The sequence below is a fragment of the Conger conger genome, chromosome 7, assembly GCF_963514075.1.
Source record: "Conger conger chromosome 7, fConCon1.1, whole genome shotgun sequence".
In the NCBI taxonomy this organism is placed as follows: domain Eukaryota; kingdom Metazoa; phylum Chordata; class Actinopteri; order Anguilliformes; family Congridae; genus Conger; species Conger conger.
This window is the reverse complement of record NC_083766.1, coordinates 24,168,117-24,194,079: the sequence shown is the minus strand read 5'-3', so window position 1 is coordinate 24,194,079 and position 25,963 is coordinate 24,168,117. Positions and strand designations below refer to the sequence as shown.

Genomic DNA, 25,963 nt, shown 5'->3' with positions numbered 1-25,963 from the left:
TTGCTTGACAAGTGACATTTTTCACAACCTAATGGCATTTTTCACCTCCTTGGCAGTTTAAAAAAAAATATCATTTAATAAAAAAGTCATAGAAATAAGATTTTAAGTCTAAATAAGACTAAGATACGTGTTAAGACTGACTTTTTTTTTTTTTGCAGTATTCTATCAAACATAGGTACTTCTTTGTCTTTGTAATCTCCTGTCTTCTACTTGGATCAAACTGTGTTATCTCACTCTCTCCAGAGTGATTAACAGTCATGATAGACCCTCTCTCTTTGTCCCCCTCTTCAGAAAATGGATGATTGACAGATGCCCCTACATTTTAGCCCACTCAGTAAGCTGTCCATAGAAAGACCCACTTTTCAGGTGTGATGCTTCATATGTCTAAGTTGGATAAAATGGTATTACTTTTCTTTTTTTTACATTTCTATGTATTGAAGGAGGTGTATGCGAGATCATATTTATCATATCTCATCAAATAGATTCTTGTTTTCAGTTTTGCCATTGCATTCGTGTATACTTACGATTAACACACTTTTAAGATAAGACATGAGACACAGATTTTCTTTTTCATGTTTATTTTTCAAATATTAGTGCCATTTTGGCCTTATTTCCAGAAAAAAAGCATTTCAAACAGATAAAAAATACATATAAATACTAAAACCAATACGGTTGTAAAATTATAATTCTTGAGCAAGCTATGTACAAACATTTTGTCGTCACGCTGAATTCAGCACGTTCAGTCTGTTGCAATATATCAGCTCTGTAGTGTTACGACCAGGCCACTGAGAAATGACCAGCAATTCTGCAAGTGCCAGAAGGAGGCCGTAGACACCTTCTGTTTGTGGTTTCTATGACCAGTTACAGAGCCCAGACTACAGAGGTTTGTTTACAGCAGGAGGGGACGGGAGGAGGAGACGGTTGGGATTCTGGTCGGGGTTTGGCGATGGTGTCAGCAGCAGGGCTGAAATCGAGAACGTGGGAGCCACCCCTCTGCCGAGTCAGCCGTTTCCGTGGGAACCGAATCTCACTCCGCACCGTCGGCGATCTCCCCTTCCCCAGAGTCCCAGCTGCAGACAGGGCCGTTCCGTGTTTTTTTTTCGGGGAGGGTGAGAGTTCATCATCGGACCGGTTTCTACACCTCCGTGCCGTTCAGAGGGTAGAGCGCCGGGGCGGAGTCCAGGCCGGGGAAAAGATGGCTGAACTGGCTGAGCAGGGAGCCTTTGTAGGCCCCTGTGGAGGAGGGCAGCGCTGGGGGCTGCAGAGAGGACAGCGGAGGCAGAGTCTCCCACTGCGGCACAGTGGCGTCGGGGACGTACGAGCCGAACCCCCCGATTTGAGCGCCCCCCGGGTGCCCCTCCAGCGGCAGGTTCAGGGGCAGCTGCTGACCGAGGGCGTTCATGTCCAAACCAGGCGCCCCCGTCACCAGGGCGGACACCTCCGACAGGAAGTTGTTGAGGCAGTGGGACGTTCCCATGGCGATGGGGGACGGGCCTCTCTCCGGGGTGCTGGAGGAACTGCGGATTTTGGGGCTGCTTCCCCTGCTCCCCTCTCCAGACTCCGCGCTGGTAGAGCCTCCCTCCCCGCTGCTGACGGCCTGGGAGTCAGACTTCCTCTTCCTCTTGCGGCGGAAGTTTCCGTTGTCGAACATCTTTTCACAGTTTGGGTCCAAGGTCCAGTAGTTACCCTTGCCTAAAGAGAAAAAATTGTCAGTGTCATCATTTTAGCAGGTGCAAATATTACTAATTTCACAATTAGGTATATACAATGTATAAAAATAGATATACTACAGTAATGTTTAAATTTTACTCTCATCTTGCGCACTGTTTATATTACTCTCTTTCCATAAAATATAGAACAAACACAACAGAAGCTTACTGTAAAAGGACAATGACAACAGACACATCAAATAGATAGCGACCAGTCTAAGTGTTACTGACCAAGTAGCCACAAACTATCTTTTTTTCACAAACTAAGGCCAGATGTAATGTTTCTGTAATGCGAAAGCAGAAGGTTGTGTTCTCACCTGGGTCATCCTCATCACGCGGAACCTTCTTGAAACAGTCGTTGAGGGACAGGTTGTGGCGGATGGAGTTCTGCCAGCCCGCCTTGCTCTTGTTGTAGAAGGGGAAGTTGTCGGCCACGTACTGGTAGATCTGGCTCAGCGTGATTCGCTGTTCGGGGGCCCTCTGGATCGCCATGGCGATGAGGGCGGAGTAGGAGTAGGGCGGCCTGACCAGCTTCATCAGCTCCTCCTGGGAAGCCATGGAGTACCAGCCCATCTCACCGCTCCCCGCCCCCATCCCCCCGAAAAACGGGTAGGCCCCCTGCACGCCGTAGTACTGGGGGATGAAGGGGGCGCCGGGGAGCGCAGGACTCGCACCGAGATAAGGAGCACTGGCGACCCCGTAATCATTGACCCCCCACCCCACGTAAGGGTTTGCAGGGGGGACAGCGTAGTCCCCCATGTCGTACGTAGAGGGGGCCACCTGCTGGGGGCTGGGCAGGGATGGTGGGGTGTAGTAGCTGTCGCTGTACAGGCTGAGTTCTGGTGACTCCTGCCCCAAACTAGGCCCCTGTGACACGCAGAGAGGGGCGGACTGACCCTGCTGCTCAAACGACATCATGCTCACCCCCAAAAGGTCTTGTCTGTGCCCGATAGTCTTTTCAGCTGATTTCCTCTTCTGTTGGTCCGGTGCCGGTGAAAGATCTCACTCACCAACACTTCAATCTTCTGTCCCACAAGGAAATCTCTCTCACTCTCTCTGACTTTCCTTGTCGCTGATCCAAGCTCTTGTGCCCTGCAAATTGAGGAATGTCAGGTGTGTTGATCTACCACCTGTCTCCACCTGCTCCATTTATACCATAGAGGCGACACCCTCATTGTCCCTGATTGGCTGACTACCTTTGAGTGTCATACTGTCTTTCTTTGTGTCTCTGGGAATTCAGAAGAATCCCTCTGGCACAGTGAAGAAAAATTCCACTAGGACTCCTGAAATTACTTGTTACAGCTTTTTTTGTTTTTGAAGTTTATAAACTGACAACAGAATATGTAATCGATGGCAGAGGACAACAAAATATATTTAGTTTCACAGTTGCATTACTTAAGTAAACTAGGTGCTCAAAATAGGCTACTTTTCAGGCAAAATTTCATCCAGCTAACAAGAAAATAATAATAATAATAATAATAATAATAATAATAATAATAATAATAATAATATACACTGTATCATGATCATACTTTGGACATTTCAACCGGAATTAATATGAGATATGTAAATGTATTACTTTATTTCTCAGTAAATAATCAGTACAGCATTTATCCTAGTGCTTCACTTCTCATAGGAACTTCTCTTGAATTAATCTCACAGTTCACTTGTTTTAACGCTATTATCCACGTTTTCTTATTGATTTTTTTTTTCATTCATTCATTTTGCATTTTATTTACTGGGAAACCCGTTATGATATTTAGAATTCTGGAATTATAGAGTTCAAAATTTAGAGAACATGGAACCAACGAATGAAAAGCAGGTGTCCCACCTGCTCTAATATCCCCCGCTGTTGCTATGGGCCATTTGATTCATTTTCCCCCGTTCAGTTGTAAACACCAAACGCTACCATGACATAGAACTCAACGAATCATTTAAATATGATCAACTATGAACACATTATTGACGTTTTTTGTGTGTTTGTTTTAAAGCACAATATGAGGCATTTAATGTATAATTATAAACGTTTTAGTATGTCTAAAAATGTTATGATGCGAGGCACAGTTGCAACCTTCATTTACGTAACTGCTCACCAACACCTAGGCTACTTATCGCAGAAAATACGCATATGAAGTAAAGTCTTTTTCGTATTCATTAAATCTGCCTATTCTTTCAACCTTTCCCCTCTTCTAAATTTACATAACACTGCAGCGCCCTGGGGGCTGAACATACACGCGCTGAAAACACCCATGACAAATTAGCCTAATGGAAGTGTTTATATATTTTCTTATCTGTTTCTTAAAACTCGTCAGTAACTTATGTTTAAATAGACTATATTCCATCAGTGTTTATGATGGAATATAGAGGCTACGTCAGATAAATTTTTCAATCAATTTATAAGTTTTGCCTTTCGTTTGATTTATACCGGTGTAGGCTACGACAAAACTCAAGGTAGCCTAAATGAAGCTAGCTGTTAAAAGAACTTACAAATGTTGCAACAACTGACTCTGGTAGATCTGCGTGAAACAGCAGCCGTTAGCCAACATTGCTGATTAGCCTCCGAATGTGTCTTAATTTTACACAGAGAAAAAGATATCTTACAAAATAATAGGCGACTTAAAATATATATTATAATGTTAAACGCAGGACTAGGCCCAATTCATAAATCATTATTGACAACCTAATCTAGAGTTCATTCGCAAATCTACTGACAAAATGAGCACAGAGGTTAGCGAATAATTAATTTATTATACACTATTACTCGTCATTAGCCTAATTTAGCACCAAGTAGTTGGACTAATGATGATCGCTGGAAAATACCTCGCGCTCCAACCAAATGGTTCACTCAGACACTCACGCGCATTTTCCGTTAGAGAGCAAGTTTCACTTGACACCATGGCAACTGTAAGTCATGAACGAGTAATTATGTATTTATTGACATCTTAAGATGTCTTAATTAGGGCCTCTTTTGCATTTCCAGCTAAATTCCTATCAGTATTATAAAAGCGTAAAACGTTATGCCTAACGTTACTGTGTAGTCAGGTTAGAGCACCGAGACCAGCCGTCATTATTTCTGACTTGGCCTTCTTCTTTCGTGGGATAGATGTCCGAGTTTCGGGGGGATAGGGAGCTACATGACGGAGACGTGCAAGAACTGAACGACATGAGCAAGGAAATGGAAAAAATGGTTGATGTCATGGAGAATGTGTCGGGTAAATGCACCTCTGTGTAGTCTAGCTGTGTGGAGAGCTAGGCGACTAGAAATTAGATGATCAATATTTTCTTCGATAGCTTCAATATCGATCAGTTATAGACAATGGGTAGACAAGTGTAAACCAGCTAGCTAGCTAATGTTACCCAAATAATAGTGCCAAATCCTCATCCATCCTCAGACATATAAGTCTGATAAGTTAACTTTAGGCCTATACGCGAGCCAGGCACATAGTTAACGTTGCTATCGATCTTACTTAATTGTTTAATGACGTGTTATTATTGAGAATACAAATAATATAATGAAAAAATAATCAGAAATAGGCAATACTGCTCCCATGAGTGTATGGGCTGGTGGATGTTAGCTCCTCCATCTTCGTGTTTCAGTGCAGTTTGCGTGGATGGCGTATGACATGGTGGTGTTGCGCAGCAGTCCGGACGTGCGGGAATCCATCAGGAAGCTGGAAGACGAGTTTCTTCAGTGCAAGACTCTCTTAGAAACCACCTGCGTAGAGGCCATCGGCAGACCCGAGAAGTAACAGTACAGGGGGCATCTGGGGGAAGCTGTCAGATTTCAACCGTAATTTTGCTCTAATGTCACGTTGTGGCTGGAGAGTTCAGACCCGGCCACGAATGTTAAATTCAGTGCTCGTATCTTATGCGTTTGTCACAAATGTCCTAAAATATGTGCCTGTTTTGTTTGTGCTGGACGTCGTGGGCCATGTCAATGTAACAAATAGTATGAATAAGAGTTGATGCTTAGTGGGACTTTTTCTGTCTAACCATAAACTGTGTCCAGGGTTTGGTCAAATAAAACCAAATGTGTTTTGCCTGATTTACTGATGTGGACATGTGGTTATGCAATATTTGCTGCTGTGGTTGAGAAAGTTGACTTCATAAGCTTTAATTCACACACTCTCAGAAATTAAGTGACAGTGGTGACATAGCAGGCCTGTCTTCCAGACCCACCAGGGATTTTGTACTACTTTGTGAAATGTTTTTACAGTGCTTTGGGAGTCTGTGAATGAGATGTGATTGAAATATAAACCACCCACAATAGACATGAAGGCTGTTGTGTTTATGTGTGATTTAGAAGGCGGGGGTAAATGACGGGTTCCGGGATATCGGTGTGGAGTTGGCTGAGAGACGGTTGCCGCGTGCCACGCTGTATGGCATCTAAACTGCGCGAGGCCTCCACACCCCGCTAACGGAACCCGGAAACCCAAACGCAGTCCTGCACCAGCCCATGCCATGTTCCCCGGCGGAGTCTGTTCTCACCCGGTCAGAAAACCATGGGACCCATTATCTGCAGGGTCTGACTGCACTCTACTGAACTGCGGATTTGGGATTGGCTTTGGACATGGCACCTGTACATATCCCAAATACTGCCAGCAGAACACAACTGCAAGCAGAAACCACCACACTTACTGCAAAACCCACAGGAAAAATACAAAGATACGAAATGAAACCGTATTTAAATGTAGCATAAGATGGTATGATGGTATGTTCCCAGTTAAGTGACTCTGGGGGAATCCAGTCATACTATTAAAAACTGAAAACATTAACCTTAGAGTCCAAAGATTGGAGTCTTTTAACCTCTGGATGTCCTAAAAAGATAATTCCCTTTTAACACACTGAGAAATGAAGTGACAGTAGATGTACCTGCTAGTACCAGATTGCAGAATCTACATGCAACATCTGCCTGGCCTCATACATATTCACCACATTCTGATGGAAGGCGTGTAAGTTGCTTTGGCAGCTAGGTACATTGGGAGTGTATACTGTATGTGTGCTGAAGATTCAGGTCACCTGTTACTCAGGGAACAGCGGCAGTAATGAGGTGTATTTCTCAATATAGAAATGTAGAATTTATTCAATTTAGGGATAGAACATGCACTTTAGGGATAGAACATGCACAGAAATAGTTTTATTGAAGAAAAAGGTAAAATAGCAGAAATGAGGCAGTGAGAAGGTCTGTGGATTTGACTGAAACATGGATGAATCAGCCCTGTTTCGGTCAGAGACAGAGGCTGCGACAGACAGCTGTGGTTTACAAACTGCCCTTGCTCCACTGCGCTATTCAAGTTACGTTTGCATCGCTAAGTTTGAATGCTCCTCAGCTCCACCCAACACAGGAGCCTGCTACACTAGCTGTCACACAATATGAACCTGATAAATCAATTCAATCTTTTAAATTAAAAACATAATAACACTTGGTTTAAAAAACAAAACAAAAAAATAATAATTAAATAACCGCAGACAACGGCAGGTGGATAAGGTTTGTTTGGAGTGCCGTATTTGAAATGATGGCGCCCCCTCCTGGCAACCTTTGATACCACATCCCGCGCAGCCATCAGATCTCATTGCTAAACACGGCGGGTGTGTCGAACAATCCTGCAGACTGCTTTGTCCTTTTCATGGGGTTGAGGGTTGTCCATTACGCGTTCCAGAATAGAAAGCTCTCCATGGTCTCTCCCTTGGGGTCGTGCCGTTCCTCTGCGTGCAGGTTGGGCGGCGCGCGGTCAGTACCCTGCCGCGTGTGTGAGCAGACACTGCTGGCCTGCTCGGCGGTCTTTGGCATCGATCAGCAGAAGGGGCGTCTGCCGGTGGTGCGCGATGATGTCTTTAACCTGAAGGAAGTTCTGCACACACAACACAAACTGCCCGTCAGAGCAAATCTGCTCTAACAAGTCGTCAAAGTAAAAATTAAATTTATTGCACTCAGTCGAAAAAGGTAGCTGCAGGTGCCCTGGTGTAGCCATGATAAGATCTGCACAGCTGTTGGGCCCTTGAGCAAGGCCCTCAACCCCACATTGCTCCAGGGGGGATTGGCCCTAGCTTAGTCTAATCAACTTGCTTTGAATAAAAGCATCAGCCAAATAACAAAATTCTAAATTTAATGAATAAACAAAAATTCATAGTGCAAAAAAGAAGAAGTGCGCGTGTAGAGAAAACACTGGATAAGACACTTGTTTGCACTTTGAATTTGTTCATTCGTTAAACGTATAATTTAGTTTTTATGCACCTTCTCTGTGTCTTAACAACAATAGCTCACACGTGTGCCAAATAGATGTCACCCCCAAGAAAAGAAAGAAAAAGCAGCGTAAAAAGTCATACCCAAGTCAGGGCCCAAAGAACCCTGAAAATGGTGCATCAGGTTCAGGGGTGCACAACTCTGGTCTGCGTACTTGTTTTTGTTCCAACCAATTGCCTTGTTTTTAATTTGCGGACAGCTCTATAAATTACCCTGGTTCAAGCCTGTACTTTGAGCACAGTAAAATCATCAGGATACACTTGCAGTCTGCAGCTGTAGTCGGTACTCATAGACGTGTCAGATGAGATATGATTGAGTCAATTCAATAAGTAAGACCAGAAGTTGGCACAAAATCCTGAAACGGATCGGCCCTTGTTGTGCACCCCGGTAGACTTAGATACGGTCGTTGTAAAAAAGAAAGAGAAAAGTTGTATGAGAGCTCCATCTTGTGTTCATGTTGTGGTAGTGCAGCTAGGCCCTGAGTTGATGCCTCGTCCAGGCTGACTGCTAGCATACCTCGCTGATCTTGAAGCCCGTGCCCAGCAGGTAGATGTCTTCGTCGGCGTTATAGCGGATCTGAATGTTGTACACCTTGTCCTGATACAGCACCATGAGAGTGTAGGGCTGTGTGGAAGAGCCCCTTGAGCTGTCCCGCACCAGAAACGTGCCATCCTGAAACACCGACCGGTAGTACACTTACAACACATTATCTGTGTGTATATATCTCTCTCTCTCTCTCTCTCTCTCTCTCTCTCTCTCTCTCTCTCTCTATCTCTCTCTCTCTCTCTCTCTTACACGGACACCCACACACACACACACACTCTTGCTCTAACAATCTCTCTATCTCAGTTTCTCACACACTCTCACTTTTGCTCTCTCACACACTCACTCACTCACTCTCTTGCCTCCATTTCTCTCTCTGTCTCTCGCTTACTCACCCAGGCATACACACACACACAGACACACACACACACACTCACTCACACATATAAACAAACCCTTCGTTGTACTTGGAATGCAATCTTCAGCTTTTACGGGTGAATAAATGAATCCTTTAAGATGTGAATCACTGCACACACAGTATGAGTTTAGCATGGCTCTGAGACAGGGATAGGTGTGCCAGGCAGGAAGGGGGCTTCACCTGGTTTATCCGCCTCAAGTTTCCCTCGGCGACCGCCCGTGTTGCCGGGCCCACGTACCACTGCGGGTTCAGGTCCTGCCGAGAGACACACACACACACACACAGGGCCAGTCAAACAACCGTACACTTTATGAGTAAAGAGCTATAACATTTGCAAGCATATTGTTCATGTCCCTTCTCCTTCATGATCAGCTGTTGCTCCTGTGGGTCAGTGTATTCTCATCGCTGAATTGACCCTTATACAGGTGGATATGAATACTGTACAGTCTGTTGTGTTTGTGTGTTTAGGTAATGAAGCTCTGCTCTGCATTGTACTGTAAATGACCAGCCAGTCCACAAGCACACAGGACACAGTGAAATTTGATATTTGTATTTAATTACAGCATTATGTTCTGTGTAATCACACACTTCCCTGCAGGCGTGGGTGTATGTTAGTGAGTGTGTGTGCGTGTGTGTGAGTGTGTGCTTGTGTGCGTGTGTGTGTATATGAGTGTGTGTGCTTGTGTGTGTGTGTGTGTGTGTGTGCGTGTGTATGTGCTTGTGTGTGTGTGCGTGTGCGTGTGTGTGTGTGTGTGTGTGTGTATGAGTGTGTGTGCTTGCATGTGTGTGTGTTTGTGTGTGTGCGTGTGCGTGTGTGTGTGTATGAGTGGGGCGGCCTGTAGCATAGTGGTTAAGGTAAATGACTGGGAAACGCAAGGTTGGTGGTTTGAATCCCCGGTGTAGCCACAATAAGATCAGCACAGCCGTTGGACCCTTGAGCAAGGCCCTTAACCCTGCATTGCTCCAGGGGAAGATTGTCTCCTGCTAAGTCTAATCAACTGTACGTCGCTCTGGATAAGAGCGTCTGCCAAATGCCAATTATATAATGTAATATAAAGTATAATGTAAAGTGTGTGTGCTTGCATGCACGTGTGTGTGTGTGTGTGTTACCTGTTCACTCTCAGGCTCTGGGACGGGGATGGAGGCTCTCTGGGGTTGAGGTGGGGGCCTGGGGCAGTGGTCTGCCTGACTCCTGGAGCTGGACCGGTGAATGTTCACCGCTGTGGATAATAAAAATACAATAAAATAAAACTTTATATTTATCCACACAAAACACACTTCATTCTACAGCTAGAGCAGAGCTACCCAACCCTGTTCCTGGAGCTCTACCATCCTGTAGGTTTTCACTCCAACATAACAAAGCACACCTCATTCAATAGCTAAAGCAGGGCTACCCAACCCTGTTCCTGAAAACCTACCATCCTGCAGGTTTTCAGTCCAACCTTAACAAAGCACACCTCTTTAGGGATCTTGTTCAGCTGCTAATGAGTAGAATTGGGTGTGCTAAATTAGGGTTGAGATGAAAACCTACAGGATGGTAGATCTCCAGGAACAGGGTTGGGCAGCCCTGATGTTAGCCATCTGCGCTGCCCTGTCTTTAAGCTTCTTGGTCAACTCGTGATGACTAGTCATGCAGATAAAACTGGTTCAGTATCATAGCAAAAGCCCTGGGAGGGCTACACACACTCACCGGGCTGGAGCCTGGAGGGTAGGGATGCCGTGGCTGGAAGGCTGGAGGGCAAGCTACAGAGAGACATGGGGGAGAGTGTTAACTACTTATTACGCAAGAACTTAACATCTGTTCATTTGCGATGCACTTCATAACGTCAAGGCTCTTCTGAGTACAGGTGCAGGTTAGACTAGCAGCAGCGACTGACATCTGAAGTGACAGTTAGCTAGCTAGTTATGTTATAACAGAAAAATGTATTTGCTATACGAATTTGTGGTGAACATATGTTGGTATAGTTCTTTAAGTAAAAAGGGAAATTATATTGTATATTGAGACAGTTGTATATTATATTGTATATTGAGACTCCATGTCCTGCAGGCCACAGTCTCTGCAGGTATTTGCTCCTACTGTGCGCTACACCACCTGATTTCACTAATTATTTTACCTGATAGGTTCAGATAATAAGCTAATTAGTGAAATCAGGTGGCTTAGCACATTGTATTCAATTGCATGCAGACCCTGCGGCCCACAGGACGTGGAGTTGAGTAGCACTGGGCTAAGCTACATGAGTGGGAAGTGGAAGGTTGGTTATTCAAGCCCCTGTGTAGCCATGATAAGATCTGCACAGCTGTTGGACCCTTGAGCAAAGCCCTTAACCACACTCCAGGACGGAATTGACCCCTGCTTAGTCTAATCAACTGTAAGTCGCTTTTGATAAAAGCATCAGCTAAATAACAAATTATCATCAAATAATATTAAAGTTAGAGAGAATGTGATATTTGTGGAAAACATTAGTCCTCTCAAGTCAGTGACGTTTGCTAGCATATGTAGTTCCATGCCCTTATTCGCTGCTGCATTGTATTTTCAGCCTAATGGATGAAATATGAACCAGACAAGGTCTGAGCAGGTGAGGCCTGAGCAGGTGAGCTGGGCGTTACCTGTCAAAGTGGGCCGGGGACATCCCTGGCCGGGGGGGCAGGCTCCTGCCGGAGAGAGGGAAGGTATTGGAGCTGAACGCAGCGCCCCCCACTGGACAGGGGTGGTGTGAATGTGGACAGGGAAGGGGAGAGAGAGAGACCAGGGACAGTGAACAAGGTTAGTAAGAGTGCACACAACAAGGGCGTAATTTATGTAAAGTAATAATGCAGAAAAGAGTGTGTGTGGACATTCCTCCTCTTTCCTTTGTTAATGTCTCAAAAGTGTGACGCTGAATTAGAGTACATAGCTCATAGCCATTTCCCCAAAGTTACTCACCATCATCCGGACCCTGTATGGAACAGAATAGAAACACAGTTTAACCTCTGCAGTAGTGCTATGCTCGCGAACCACAGCTGTCAAACTAGGCCACCTCAAATACACAACACACCACGAACATATCATAAATATCCAGAGCGTATGTACTTACATCATTTCTGTCTTGTGCAAATGGTCTGTGGAAAAAGAAACAGGTCACTTCCTGTATCTAAAGCTGAGGAAATTAACTTTTGAGAAAACATTCCGCACTTAAACTCTGACGAGTGTGTTCTAAAAAATGTATTGTCATACTGCATGCCATTCAGGACTGCCACTAAGTGTCGCATCTGCCTGTTTGTGTCTGTCTGTGCGGTTCAGACTGGAGGTAGGTGTGAGTGTGTGTGGTTGAGACTTGAAACTACATGTGTGAGTGTGTGTGTGGTTCAGACATGGAGGTAGGTCTGTGTGTGTGTGTGTGTGTGTGTGTGTGAGTGTGAGTGGCTCAGACCTGGAGGTGTTTTGTCCAACAGACGAGACCCTCCTGCCGACCCCAGGCCCAGGGACGGGGGGCTTGTGCAGCCTCGGTGCTTCCGGAGGCTTCTCAACTACTGGAGGTCTGGAGGCACAAGCATTACACATGAGCAGGTCTCACAGAGTGACTCACAACCTGACCATGCCCACCCCCTCCCTGCACACACACACACACACACACACACACAGACACACACACACACACGCACAGACACACACACACACACACACACACACACACACACACACACACACACACATACACACACACACACACATACACACACACACACACACACACAGACATACACACACACACACGCACACACACACAGACACACACACACACACACACAGACACAGAGGCACACACACACACATACACACACACACACATACATACACACACACACGCACACACACACAGACACACACACACACACACACAGACACAGAGGCACACACACACACACACACACGCACAGACACACACACACACAGACACAGAGGCACACACACACACGCACAGACACAGAGGCACAATGCATGAGCAACCCTCTCTCTCACACACACACACAAACACAGAGGCACAGTGCATGAGCAACCCCCTCCCTGCACACACACACACATAGAAACACACACACACAGACACACGCACAGACACAGAGGCACAATGCATGAGCAACCCTCTCTCACACACACACACACACACACACACACACACAGAGGCACAATGCATGAGCAACCCTCTCTCTCACACACACAAACACAGAGGCACAATGCATGAGCAACCCTCTCTCTCACACACACAAACACAGAGGCACAATGCATGAGCAACCCTCTCTCTCAAACACACACACACACACACACACACACACACAGAGGCACCATGCATGAGCAACCCCCTCCCTGCACACACACACAAATAGAAACACACACACAGGCACACGCACAGACACATGCACTCACACACACACACGCACAGACACACACACACACACAGGCACAATGCATGAGCAACCCCCTCCCTGCACACACACACATACACACACACATGCACAATGCATATGCAATCACCTCACACACACACACACACACACACACACAGAGGCACAATGCATGAGCAACCCTCTCTCTCTCACACGCACACACACACACACACAAACTTGTCAATCATTAAGTAGATAATCCTACCTAAAGCATCCACATACACATTGCCCCACCTCACCAGACATAAGGTCACACAATCACAGTCCAGTGTGACTGTGCAGACGACATTACATTACATTACATTACATTACATTGTAGACGAGACACGCAGAAGAAGGTGTTAGGCTAGGGAAAGTGAGGGATGATGTGCTCATAATTATGAGTGAGTGAAGGAGCTGGACACAGTGAAATAATACTGTGCATATTAAACGGTAACTCGGTGCTAATGACAAAATGCAGTAGTGGTTAGTGGTTAGCTTGGGAGGTTGAACAGATAGTACAGGCCATAAGTGAACACAAAAAGTGTCTTCTTACCTTCTCGGATGTGTAGCCTGCAGTGTGAAAAAGAGGACAGTGCAGAAAAGTGTTAAAACTGTAATTACTGCACTCAGTACATAATGAAACACTGATTTAAACCAAGTGTGGACCAAATGAAAAAGACATTTTGAGGTGCACCCGAATGTAAGAAACTTTGAGTATAATGGAATAATCAGTGGGGTATTCATGCATTTATTTCACAAAGGTGTTTCAGCTCCAGCCAGGAATATTTTGAAATGAAAAAAAAAAGAGATTTGTGAAAAAAAAATCCAGCAATCGGAATGGTTGATTTGAAAATGGAGCATACTGGAGATGGAATTTGGAGATAAGGTGTCGGAACCCACACACGCCAAAGTATGTTAGATTGTTGGTGCTGTACAGAGTTATATCAAAGGTGTAAGAGCTCAGGAGATGGTTTGTATGAATGGAAAGATCGATGAATGATTAAGTGGATATAGTATGTAGACTACAGAACGGGAACTCACCCTGTCACCAATCCCCCAGGGCTTCCTCTCTGTAATCACACAGAAAATATGTTAGTCACTGTGTCAACCTGAACCCTTCCTCATCAACGTCCTGCATCAGTTTCGCCATTTCGAGGCGGTGGCCTCTGTCACAATGCAGGCTGCCAGCTCAACGCAAGCACTGAGGCAGCACAACTCACCTCACTCGCCACTTCCCTACCAACCCCGATGGTGACAGCGCATTTTAAATCGGTCTTTTTCTCCGTACTTGGCTGATCAGAAGTCTTTGAATACTATAATCTCACACCAGCATATGCCACAAACCGCTTGCCTGTTAGTACTTTTTCAGAAACGCACGCTGATGTTAAAAATAGCATTATCGTTGGCCAACAGACGCCATTATGGCTGAAACAGTCAGGATACAGTATGCGCATGGAATACAGGAAGGCGCTCTTTGTGCTGTCAATCACATGGAGACCCCTGTCATGTGGGCTCATTATTAATAGACCTCAGAGAGATGATCATATTGCTTTATAAAGAATCAAGCATCATCAGGTTGACTTCAGGCAACCCTAGTCAGATCTGTCTATGTGTTCATGTGCACGTGTGATGTTTCCGCATTTTGCACATGCATGCGTTCACTTGTGTGCTGAACGGCTGAAATCAGCTCAACTTGAAGCAAAACTAGCCAGATTTGTCTATGCATGAGTGCAATTGTGTGCATTTGTGTTTGAATGAGTGCGTTGGAGTGCAGGCGTAGGTATGCGCGTTTGCATGCATGTGTGACATGTATACACGTGTGTACTTGTGTATACACACAGTGATCACTTTATTAGGTAGACACTTTATTACGTAGCGCAGGTGTAGGTATGCATGTTTGCATACTGAGTGTGGAATGAGAAGTGGAAAGTCCAGGGGCCAGAAAGTAAAGGTTGTGTGTTTCTTCCACTCATGAACTCCAGCCAGCTGATTTCACTCATTAGTTCTGCCTCCTCGCTGAAGAACTGTGGTAATTAGCAAATCCAGGTGACTGGAATAAAATACTGGGGCAGACTTTTTCTTTGTGGACCTGGCTTTTCCACCTGGCCATGCACACATGTCTGTGTTACGTGGGCAGCAGCAGCTGAGGTACCTGGTCCGGGAGAGTCCCTCTCAGGGGGGGTGGGCAGACAGGGGAGCCCCCGCTCCAGGGTGGAGGGCTTCTTACTGCGGTCCACCTGGGGGGCCGGGGGGCCTGCGACAGCTAGGGGAGAGAGAGAGGGAGAGAGAGAGAGAGGGAGAGGGAGAGAGAGAGAGAAATGGTGGAGAGAGAGAGTTGGAGGTGAGAAAGAGTTCTGATAGTAGCTAATAATGGGAACAATATAAGACATGAACAGAGAGATAGAATACAGAACAGAAATACGATAGCTGGTAGCACGCCACTGCATCGCCTTTGTGATTTTGTGATTTCAGAAAGAGTAGGAACCCTTAAAAATGGACATATTAAAAGTCTAGAATGGCAATGACAATGTAAACATTAAATAATGCAAAATTGAACGGTTGATGAAAAATATTTTATTAGTTTGAAAACTTCAGATGTTGAGGTGTAAGTTGAGTTACAGTTGAGGTGTAAGATCAGTTAGGCTAGGGACCAGAATGTTATTAACTGGAATGCCGATGTCACAATCACTCCTGGAAACTGAAAGCAATGACACTGCAGACGCGTTAGCCACAGCGCTGGCTAGCGAGAAGGTTGAAAAAACATTATAAAAAACCCAAGGGTTAATAGGGCCTCTCATGAGGTCTGCAGGATGAACAGAAGTGCGGTCACAAGAGAGACCTACGTTTGGTTGATATCCTGAAGGGCCTCTGTGGAGACTGCTCACGTCTGGGAGGGAGGGGCCCAGGTAGCGCAGGGAGCTGTGAGATGGAGACAAACATATTTCACACTATGAAGAAGGGATTGTGAGGAGAGGCGGAGATGTATTTTACACTATGAAGGGAAAGAAAGAAAGAAGGGATTGTGAGGAGAGGCGGAAAGGCAGACTCACAGTCGGACGGGTAGAGAGGGGGGGGGGTCCGGGCCCTGGGCGCTGGGGGGGGACGGGTGGCAGGTTGTTGGGCACCTTCATTGACACACCCCGGATCCGGTTATTATCTACACACACACACACACACACACGTATAGAAAGAAGGGTTTCTTCATTTGTCTTCATTTGTAACTTCCACCCATTAACTCCAGCCAGCTGATTTCACTCATTAGTTCTACCTCCTGGCTGAAGAACTGTGCTAAGTCCAGGTGACTGGAAGAAAGTTTTGGGGAGGACTTTTACGGTCTGGATCTGGACAGGGACATGACGGCAGCACAGTACCTATGTAGTCGCTGTCACCTAGGGGCTTGGCGGGGCATATCTGGCGGGGCAGTTCTTCGAGGGGCTCTGACGGGGGGGGCTCATAGTCGTAGTTGTCGTTGTCGCTGTCCTGCCGGTCTCTGTGGGGGTCCTCCTCGACAGGAGACTCGTAGTCCCCCCCACTGCCGTCCCCGCCGTCCGCATCCGGGCTTTCATAGTCATCATCGCTCTGATCCTGCAACAGCAGCGAGACACTTCAGCACATTTTTATCATTTTTTACATTTTTCAAACTCTGATAAATGTCTAAATCAGTGGTCTGCAACTGAGATCCACCATCAAGCATTCTGTTGTTTTGCCTTTACATTCAAATCAACAACAAATTCGGTCTCGGGAAACCAAGTGAGGTTCTCCAGGACCAGAGCTGAGGACCCCAGCAGACCCTGTGGCTCTCCAGGACCTGGGTTGGGGACCCCAGCAGACCCTGTGGCTCTCCAGGACCAGAGCTGAGGACCCCAGCAGACCCTGTGGCTCTCCAGGACCTGGGTTGGGGACCCCAGCAGACCCTGTGGCTCTCCAGGACCTGGGTTGGGGACCCCAGCAGACCCTGTGGCTCTCCAGGACCTGGGCTGGGGACCCCAGCAGACCCTGTGGCTCTCCAGGACCTGGGTTGGGGACCCCAGCAGACCCTGTGGCTCTCCAGGACCTGGGTTGGGGACCCCAGCAGACCCTGTGGCTCTCCAGGACCTGGGCTGGGGACCCCAGCAGACCCTGTGGCTCTCCAGGACCTGGGCTGGGGACCCCAGCAGACCCTGTGGCTCTCCAGGACCTGGGCTGGGGACCCCAGCAGACCCTGTGGCTCTCCAGGACCTGGGTTGGGGACCCCAGCAGACCCTGTGGCTCTCCAGGACCTGGGCTGGGGACCCCAGCAGACCCTGTGGCTCTCCAGGACCAAGGCTGGGGACCATAAAGACCTCAACCTCAACTTGCAGCACATTTATCTTTAAGATTAATTGGCTTGACTGTGAGTGTTGCTGAAAATTTGAATGCAGAACAATCGCTCCATTTTCAGGAGCAATTCAACCTAAATATATGTGCAGACTAATTTCAGCAGACTAATTTGTCTGTGTGACATGCGTGGACACTGGTTTGCCTTGACGGCTGAGAACTGCAGAAGACAGACACAACAGACTGACTCACAAATTCCTCAGAATCCCAGCCAACGTCCTCTGGAACAGCAACTATAAATAGACACAAGTGTGAAATCAAGCCCATGTTCTAACTAGACGCATTTTATCCAGTCAGCGTTTCTTTGGTGAATAGTCATCTACAGCAACAACATGGAAATGCTCGTGACTGTACCTGGTTCTGGGTACTTGTGCACTGTTCTGTGGAAGAAGCAGAAAATAATAGCCTTTATCGTACACTTGAATTCTGTATACTGCTTTGTACCCAAGTGGTTTATACTGAAATGATTAGGCCGTGGGATATTTTATGATATTAGTGTTAGAGTACAGTTTTTATTCAGCATTCAACTCACTTCTTGGGAAAGAATCCCCTCTTTTCTTCTTTCTTATTGATTTCCCGGCAGATTTTAGAGATCAGCCTACAACAAAGAAGGAAAATAGGTGTTATAGTTAAATGCTTTCATGTGTTTGTGTCTGTTTAGAAGCATTTGCCAAAATATGTTAGGTTAATGCCATTCATTCTCATGTTAATGCTAAAAAATGCAAGAATATTATATATTTGATTTCCAAAATCCTGGATACTACAAGTATTAGAACCAATACAATACACATTGTTGCTGCTGTCATATATGTAGATTTGGACAAAAATTGAATTTTTTTTCCCCCAATGTTCTAGAATGTTTTAGATAAATTCTAACTGTCATTTCTGTTTGAGTGTAGCAGTAAATGGTACATCTTTCATGTATGACATGCATTTTGATATGAACTGTATATTTTCATTTGTAAAACATTTTTTATATTTATATTATATTTTATATGTATTTCATATTTTGTCATTAGACTGTAATGTGTTACATTTAATTTGTGCTACCAGTAGCATTTGTTTGTTTTTTGTAAGTGATCAGGTGTTCAGAGGGTGTCGAATGTTTGCTGTTGAGAGTCTCGATTGCCGAGTTAGGATTGCCTGTCGTTTTGGATTTCTGCTCTGACAGGATGTGGTAAAAACGTACCAGAGCTGTTCTGTTTTATATGCACCACCTCCTCACATTACCCCGGTTTCTCTCTCTCACTTTTCTAAAATTAGATTACAGAACAGCCCCCTTGAAGCACAGCCTTTCGTTCCTCCGCATCTCTGGGGGTTAGCATTTGTGTAGTCTCTCAGTCCTTGTCTTTAGTCTGTCTTTCACAATGACATCTTTTTCCATGAGAAATGATGTTGTAAACAATCAGAGCAATAGTACTGTTGCACACAAAGCACGTTGGGCATATACACATTCAATCACACAGGATAGTAGTGTGGGATTGTAGCCAATAGCCTTCCCTTTGGGCTTGTGGTCACATGGTTGAGGATTTCATATAATTTGATTATTTGTTGGTGACATAGAAAAAGACACAGCTGCAATGTTTAAAACGACCAAGTGTGTTGTGTGAAGCGTTGAATATGTCATTAAGGGCCAGTCTTACAGACACAGATGAGTCTTAGTCGTGGACTAAACTCGTGGAGTTTTTGTGTGGAGAATCTCCACTCAACATTGAATTTAGTCTCAGATTAGGCTTAATCTGTTCTGGTGAAATTGGCCAAAAATCTTCCATATTCTGTCACTTCAGCTCTAAAGCTACTGTTTGTACATCTTGTTTCGTACTCCAGGGCGATAATAGGAGAAGAAGTCTGTCAGGCCCCCACATCATCTCAAGCTTCTATACGTTAGTCAGAGGAGGCTGCAGATTTCAAAGTTCTCATACTATCCAATTTTGTGTTGGCAAAATTATTTAAACCGAAAGTGGATGATCTGTAATTGGTAAATGGTTGGCATTTATATAGCGCCTTTATCCAAAGTGCTGTACAATTGATGCTTCTCATTCACCCATTCATATACACACTCACACACCGATGGCGATTGGCAGCCATGCAAGGCACCAACCAGCTCGTCAGGAGCATTGGGGGTTAGGTGTCTTGCTCAGGGACACTTCGACACAGCCCGGGTGCCATGTCGCCCCCTAATTGACTTTTAAGCATCACATCGCTCACCTTATCAGGGGAGAAAGCGACATGGATATACATGGCCCTTAAAAAGTATGGTAGTGGTAAAATCACATTTGTTATTTTTCCTATATACTTAAGGCATTTGGATTTCAGATCCAAAGATGAATACAAGACAATATTCCAGACAAGCAGCTTTATTTTGTGGTATTTACATACGTATATGTTTCACCATTTTGCAGAAGCAGACATTTTTATGTTGAGTCGCCCCATTTTCAGCTGTGAGCTGTTAACAGAATAAATCAACAAAATAGTATTAATAATATTTGGTTGCATAGCCCTTAAATGCAATAACTGCTTTTAAGTTATTAAAATGTAAATGCAAATTTAAATGTAAAAGTTTGGTATCTTTTTTGGAAATGCCTTTCCAGGCCTTCACTGCAGCTGCTTTCAGTCAATATTAGTTTCACAAGGTTTCTGTCTCCTGTACAGCAAATGAAATACAGGCTTGATTGGATTTAAATAAATGTCTTGGCCAATCCATGAATGCATTTGGCTGCATAGGCAGTGTGTTTGGGGTCATTGTCTAGCTGCAGGATGAAGCATCAGCCAATGAGGTTGGAGGATTTTTTAAAAATTCATCCTTCTGCTTCCATTATTGATAAAGACGAGTGAGCCTGTTCCAGAAGCAGCCGTGCATGCCCAGGCCATGACACAGTCTACCTCCACATTTCCCACATGAGGAGGGTGCTTTCTGTCACTTTGGATAAAGGTTTATTCTGGCTTTTCGTCATGGCTCTTGGGATTAATCTCTCATCACGGCAGTTGTTTTCTGTTTTCCGTGAGTTATCGGTGGTTTCTTAGTTCATGAAGACTACCCAAACTGCTGTACTTTATAAACCCAGTTTCTTCTTAATACATTATTTTGTCCTCTCAGTTTACAGATTAGTTGTTTTCAGCAATAATTAGTTCCCGATGATGTATGCCTTCTGACTGCAAATCTCCACTAACCTTGTTTGAAAAACTCACTCACTGCTCTTTAATGAATGACATCTAAGCAACAGTTGATGCCTGTCAGTTATCCATCTGCTTAACATTGCTCAGCTGAAGATTAGGGCGGCCTGTAGTGTAGTGGTTAAGGTAAATGACTGGGATGCCAGGTCGGTGGTTCTAATCTTAGTGTAGCCACAATAAGATCCGCACAGCCGTGGGGCCCTTGAGCAAGGCCCTTATCCCTGCATTGCTCCAGGGGAGGATTGTCTCCTGCTTAGTCTAATCAACTGTACGTTGCTCTGGATAAGAGCATCTGCCAAATGGCAATAATGTAATGTAATGTAAGATGGGGGGAATCAGCACACAAATGCAGACAAAAGCATGTGAATACCATGACACACACAAGCTGACTGTCTGTAGCTTATTTGCATATTCATCTCTTGCTTTTGCTAACTCAGATGCCTGAAGTATATACAGGAATTGTTTTCTCCCGTTACCCTATATTCAGAGCACACTACCCATGACACTGTTTCGCCTTTGATGTGTCGGATGCACGGCTACCAAGGAAGAAAGAGTGTGACTCACGGGGTGTGGAGTTTGGGAAATTTCTGAAGGTCGTTGTCGGACATGGTCTGGAAAGACAGAAAGCAGAGTGTCCCATTTAGCTGCTGCATTCCAGCCCACAAGCATCTCAACAAGAGTCATGCCACAGATTCTATTAAAAACAATAACTTAATTTTTAAAATAATAATTTCTCTCTCCCGCACAGCCCCACCCCTCCATTTCTTTCTTTCTTACTCCCTCCATATTTTCTCTTCTTATAATTTCCAGCAGTCTTTGATATCTCTGAGAGGGTAGAAAAAGGGGCAAGACAACAAGGACAAGTAATGAAGTAGTACACTGTTAAACCAAGCTGCTCCTCTCTCTCTCTCTCTCTCTCGCTTTCTCTCTCGCTCTCTCTCTCTCTCTTTCCTCCCTCCTTGGGATTTGTGGGAGTTGATCGTTTTCTGTCCCTTGTGCTGTTTTTTTTAGTGTTACAATAAAGGTTTGTTAAATTTCTCTCTTTCGCAATTCAATTCGTTCACTACATTTTGTATTGCCAAAAAACATACATTTGAACATTTAACACAACTTAACAATACTCTCGCTCTGTTATTCTTTTGCTCTCTCTCTCACTCTCTCTCCATCTCTCTCTCTCTGTCTTGCTCTCGCTCTCTCTCTCTGTCTCTCTCTCTCTCTCTGTCTTGCTTTTGCTATCTCTCTCTCTCTGTCTCTCTCTCTGTGTCTTGCTCTTGCTATCTCTCTCTCTCCCTCTCCCTCTTTCTGTCTTGCTCTCTCTCTCTCTCTGTCTTGCTCTTGCTATCTCTCTCTCTCTCCCTCTCTCTCTCTGTCTCTCTCTCCCTCTCTCTCTCTCTGTCTTGCTTTTGCTATCTCTCTCTCTCTGTCTCTCTCTCTCTGTGTCTTGCTCTTGCTATCTCTCTCTCTCCCTCTCCCTCTTTCTGTCTTGCTCTCTCTCTCTCTGTCTCTCTCTCTCTCTGTCTTTCTCTTGCTATCTCTCTCTCTCTCCCTCTCTCTCTCTGTCTCTCTCTCTCTCCCTCTCTCTCTGTCTCTCTCTCTCCCTCCCTCTCTCTCTGTGTCTCAGAGGAGATGAGGAGGAACTGTAGAGGGGGGAGGAGAGTGTGGGTTAGGGCTTGCACTTCCTCAGTCACTGACACCCAGAGCCTCATGGGACTGAGCTGGCCGTGCTCCGCTGTGCATCCTGTCTGTGGCCTTCTGACTCACACATCACACTGTCGAGAGTCCTACTTGGTTCACACAATCTATCTCCCGGTTCAAGAGCCAACTACTCACCACTGTACCCATATTTCCGAGAGCGTGGATGATCAAGCATTTCTAATGTTTTACATGAATAACTTTCTCTAGTACCTATTTCAATTGTATGTTATGCATTGATCCTGATTAATGTCGGTTTTTTTAATCTTGAATGAACATATTGGGTTTCATTTGGGATGCAGAGGTTCTTGTTTCTAGTTTCGGTCAACGATACTGTACATAATTTGTTTAACTGGAGTCATGTGTCTGAGACTTTCTACCACCATGTCAGTTAGCTTTGTTTATACTTTTTGCAGAACAAAGCCAATGAAGTAACACTTAAAAGCACAGGGTTCTCCCACACACAAAAATGACAGTAAAAGTTGAATTATTTTTTGAACAAGCAGTTTTAATGCCGGGAGCAAGCATGGAAAGTATTTTACTTGACTTTCAGTGAATTCACATCTACTGCACAAACATCTATGCCAGAGAAACAGCACAAACAATAGAATTCGCATGAAGATGTTTGATACGAAGAAGTGCAGGCCGCACAGAGATGCATCTGAAGGTGTACAGCATCCTATTTCCAATAAATGCCTAAGCAGGTGTTATTCACCAATTCAATCCAATTCAATAAATGTTTTCTTAGCGCCTTACACAGTGAGCGATGACAAAGATGCCTTATAGAGAAGCAGAAGGAACATTGGGCAGAAACCAGGCCTGAACCCCTAAAAGGCAAACAAGTGTGGTTAAAAACTCCAGGGAAAAAATTGGGAGCCTGGCTACAGAGAGGGAGCCCATCCTCCACTGGCTACCCGGTAAGGGCATATTGAAAGTAAGGGCAGATTGTTTATGTCACAATGACAGATGTCAACTCACCAGGAACCTCTGTCCAGTCATTGTGTGCTTCATGATGACTTTGTCACATCCTCCCAGGTCCATCTGGCAACACAGTTTAGGAGAAGGATGGTGTTTGAGGTGTACAGTTGTGTGTAAAGTGAGGTTCCTGAGCTGTGGAGCACTGTCTGTTCAGTGCTGATAACAAGGAATACCATTACGAGGACCTATGTGTGGTGTGGTCAAGGCATTAGAGTTTTTTTATTTCTTTTTTTATTTATTAATGCAATCTATAATCCTTATTTTATTTATTTATAATCTCTGAGAATACAATTTCACTTACATATTAATTGAAATAATCATCCTATTCTAAACATAGTACTTTTTCTAGATTTTCTGAATCTGATTTCAAAATGCATATAGATTTGTACCCTGTTTAATTTAATTTAAACCGCTCTTGAGAAAGTGGCATTTGAAATGGTATTCTTCAAATACCATATACCAAATAGCCATAATGTGAAAATGTAAAAAAATCTTTACCTCCCATGGCTGTGCACATGGTTTCCCAGTCCTGCATTCTCGTGACTCTTTTTAACCTTTTGAAGTGTAGGTTTCTTGGAATGATTTTTTAAAATTCTAAGTCAGTGTTCTAGAACTCCATTTCTTTCAGTTACCAGTAGTGATTACGTCAGCATTAGCACGTTCAACTTGATGACATTCTAATCACATATGTGTAATCTTGCACCTTAAAGGGTCAACTTAACATCCATCCATCCATCCATTATCTGATCCCGCTTATCCTGAACAGGGTCACAGGGGGGCTGGAGCCTATCCCAGCATACATTGGGCGAAAGGCAGGAATACACCCTGGACAGGTCGCCAGTCCATCGCAGGGCACACACACCATTCACTCACACACTCATACCTATGGGCAATTTAGACTCTCCAATCAGCCTAGCCTGCATGTCTTTGGACTGTGGGAGGAAACCGGGGAGAACATGCAAACTCCGCACAGAGAGGCCCCGGCCGACGGGGATTCGAACCCAGGACCTCCTTGCTGTGAGGTGGCAGTGCTACCCACTGCACCATCCGTGCCGCTGTCAACTTATCATCAAGGAGTTAATTTATCGCATCAAGTTACTGAGTGCTTTGGGCCAATAGACAGTTGAATTTTATCCATAAACTGTTATCTTTCTCAGACACTAAAGGTCAGCATATTATATGAAGCTATTGAAATATCTCAAGCTCTTACTCTCTTACACACACACACACACACACACACACACACACACACACACAAAAGACCCAGTCCCTGTGATGGTTCTGATCCAGTCCATCATCTCAGTGTTAGACTCACAGTTAGCGGAGTAGGTCTGTAGCACAGTAGTGGATCCTGGTGGAAATTCCAGCTCGGTTCTAGCATAGGTTTAAATGGGTCCAGCTAGTTTGAAGCTGGTATAAAATGGCTGAGATAGCAACCATGCTAGCAACACCATGTCTGGCCGGTGGGCCAGCTTGATACAGACAACAGACCATCTCCAGATTCCAGGTGTTACCAGCTGAAGCAGAAGCTGGCTCCAGCTAGGCTCCATCTTAGCCTAGTAGCTGGAACTCCCACCAGGATAGATCTGAGACAGACCCAGCCCTGAAACATGGACGAGGAAAACCACACCTGAGGACACCGCATAATCCCTCACCTTCCTCATGTAGTCGGCCAGCTGCGGAGCTTGCCACCTCATGACCTCTGCCTTGGACGGGATGTTGTCGAAACTCATCGTGCTCCCAGGTCGCCCTCCTTCTAGTCCGAGAAAAAGGCCCCGGCTGGGGGAGAAAGTGACGAGACGGAAAGAGAAGCACTCCGGTGAAAGCGAAAGAGCGTCTGGAAGAGGCACTGCACATTTAATCCCTCCCTGTCGCGGTCGACGGCAAGGGCCTCGAAGAAAATGGCTACCCGCGTTGCGCTGCTACGCCCCTGACTGCTCTTAGCCCGCCGCGAGTGAATGCAGTGTGGAGCAGGACCAGCATTCGCGGCGAGAAGCGAGGAGGAGGGCTTTAAGCTCCGCACACCACAGACGCTAGGTCAGGGTTACGCCACCACGGGCGCCGAAAACAAAGAGGGGGTGCGAATGAGAGAGCGAGGTGGCCCACTTGCTAGCCTTGTTGAACACTTCCTCTTGCCAAATCACATAGGGTGCGAAGGCGTGGGGCCCCCCTGCAGCGACCTGGTCACAAGCGCTTCCAGAAAAGAGGCCGGGATAATCCAGTCACTGAAAGTCCAAACTCCCCCCACTGCCCACCCCGGCTCTCACCGCCCCCTGTCCGCTGCCAGAAAAAAACTATGCGAAAATGAGTAGTTCAGAAAGCAAGAGCCATCGAAGACACAGGCACAGGCCGTCAGTAGCAGTCTGAGAAAAAGAAAAAAAGAACAACTAAAAAAAACTTCCTCCTGCACTTCCTGTTGATGGCAGCAGCGTTGAATAGGGGAAG

The 25,963-nt window shown here is 45.3% G+C and overlaps 3 protein-coding genes across 3 annotated transcripts; 1 reads left to right on the top strand and 2 right to left on the bottom strand.

Annotated features, from left to right (window-relative positions):
* Nucleotides 1-561: 561 nt before the first annotated feature.
* Nucleotides 562-2,816, bottom strand: LOC133133777 (forkhead box protein I3-B-like). The gene is made up of 2 exons (XM_061249979.1): nucleotides 2,027-2,816; nucleotides 562-1,692 (listed from the first exon to the last, which is right to left on the bottom strand). The coding sequence occupies exons 1-2, from the start codon at nucleotides 2,625-2,627 to the stop codon at nucleotides 1,136-1,138; spliced, it is 1,158 nt and encodes a 385-aa protein (XP_061105963.1). The 5' UTR covers nucleotides 2,628-2,816; the 3' UTR covers nucleotides 562-1,135.
* Nucleotides 2,817-4,812: 1,996 nt separating this feature from the next.
* syce3 (synaptonemal complex central element protein 3) lies at nucleotides 4,813-5,458 on the top strand. Its single transcript, XM_061249352.1, has 2 exons — nucleotides 4,813-4,921; nucleotides 5,307-5,458. Exons 1-2 carry the CDS (start codon nucleotides 4,813-4,815, stop codon nucleotides 5,456-5,458), a joined length of 261 nt encoding a protein of 86 aa, XP_061105336.1.
* Nucleotides 5,459-6,774: 1,316 nt separating this feature from the next.
* Nucleotides 6,775-25,871, bottom strand: lcp2a (lymphocyte cytosolic protein 2a). The gene is made up of 21 exons (XM_061250173.1): nucleotides 25,174-25,871; nucleotides 23,519-23,581; nucleotides 21,413-21,459; nucleotides 18,207-18,272; nucleotides 18,029-18,054; nucleotides 17,867-17,907; nucleotides 16,690-16,903; nucleotides 16,369-16,475; nucleotides 16,162-16,237; nucleotides 15,471-15,581; nucleotides 14,360-14,388; nucleotides 13,872-13,888; nucleotides 12,325-12,432; nucleotides 11,989-12,013; nucleotides 11,838-11,850; nucleotides 11,522-11,612; nucleotides 10,605-10,657; nucleotides 10,025-10,134; nucleotides 9,095-9,169; nucleotides 8,470-8,625; nucleotides 6,775-7,561 (listed from the first exon to the last, which is right to left on the bottom strand). Exons 1-21 carry the CDS (start codon nucleotides 25,249-25,251, stop codon nucleotides 7,442-7,444), a joined length of 1,626 nt encoding a protein of 541 aa, XP_061106157.1. The 5' UTR covers nucleotides 25,252-25,871; the 3' UTR covers nucleotides 6,775-7,441.
* Nucleotides 25,872-25,963: the final 92 nt, after the last annotated feature.

What these genes read in the sequence shown, in the direction of transcription:
- LOC133133777 (XM_061249979.1), bottom strand. Translation starts at nt 2,627, where the DNA reads ATGATGTCGTTTGAGCAGCAGGGTCAGTCCGCCCCTCTCTGCGTGTCA. An exon ending in GCGTGATGAGGATGACCCAG is followed by an intron (nt 1,693 to 2,026) that starts GTGAGAACACAA and finishes TTTTCTCTTTAG; the next exon opens with GCAAGGGTAACTACTGGACC.
- syce3 (XM_061249352.1), top strand. Translation starts at nt 4,813, where the DNA reads ATGTCCGAGTTTCGGGGGGATAGGGAGCTACATGACGGAGACGTGCAA. An exon ending in TGTCATGGAGAATGTGTCGG is followed by an intron (nt 4,922 to 5,306) that starts GTAAATGCACCT and finishes TTCGTGTTTCAG; the next exon opens with TGCAGTTTGCGTGGATGGCG.
- lcp2a (XM_061250173.1), bottom strand. Translation starts at nt 25,251, where the DNA reads ATGAGTTTCGACAACATCCCGTCCAAGGCAGAGGTCATGAGGTGGCAA. An exon ending in TGACTGGACAGAGGTTCCTG is followed by an intron (nt 21,460 to 23,518) that starts GTGAGTTGACAT and finishes CTGTCTTTCCAG; the next exon opens with ACCATGTCCGACAACGACCT. An exon ending in GAGGGACTCTCCCGGACCAG is followed by an intron (nt 14,389 to 15,470) that starts GTACCTCAGCTG and finishes GTGTGATTACAG; the next exon opens with AGAGGAAGCCCTGGGGGATT.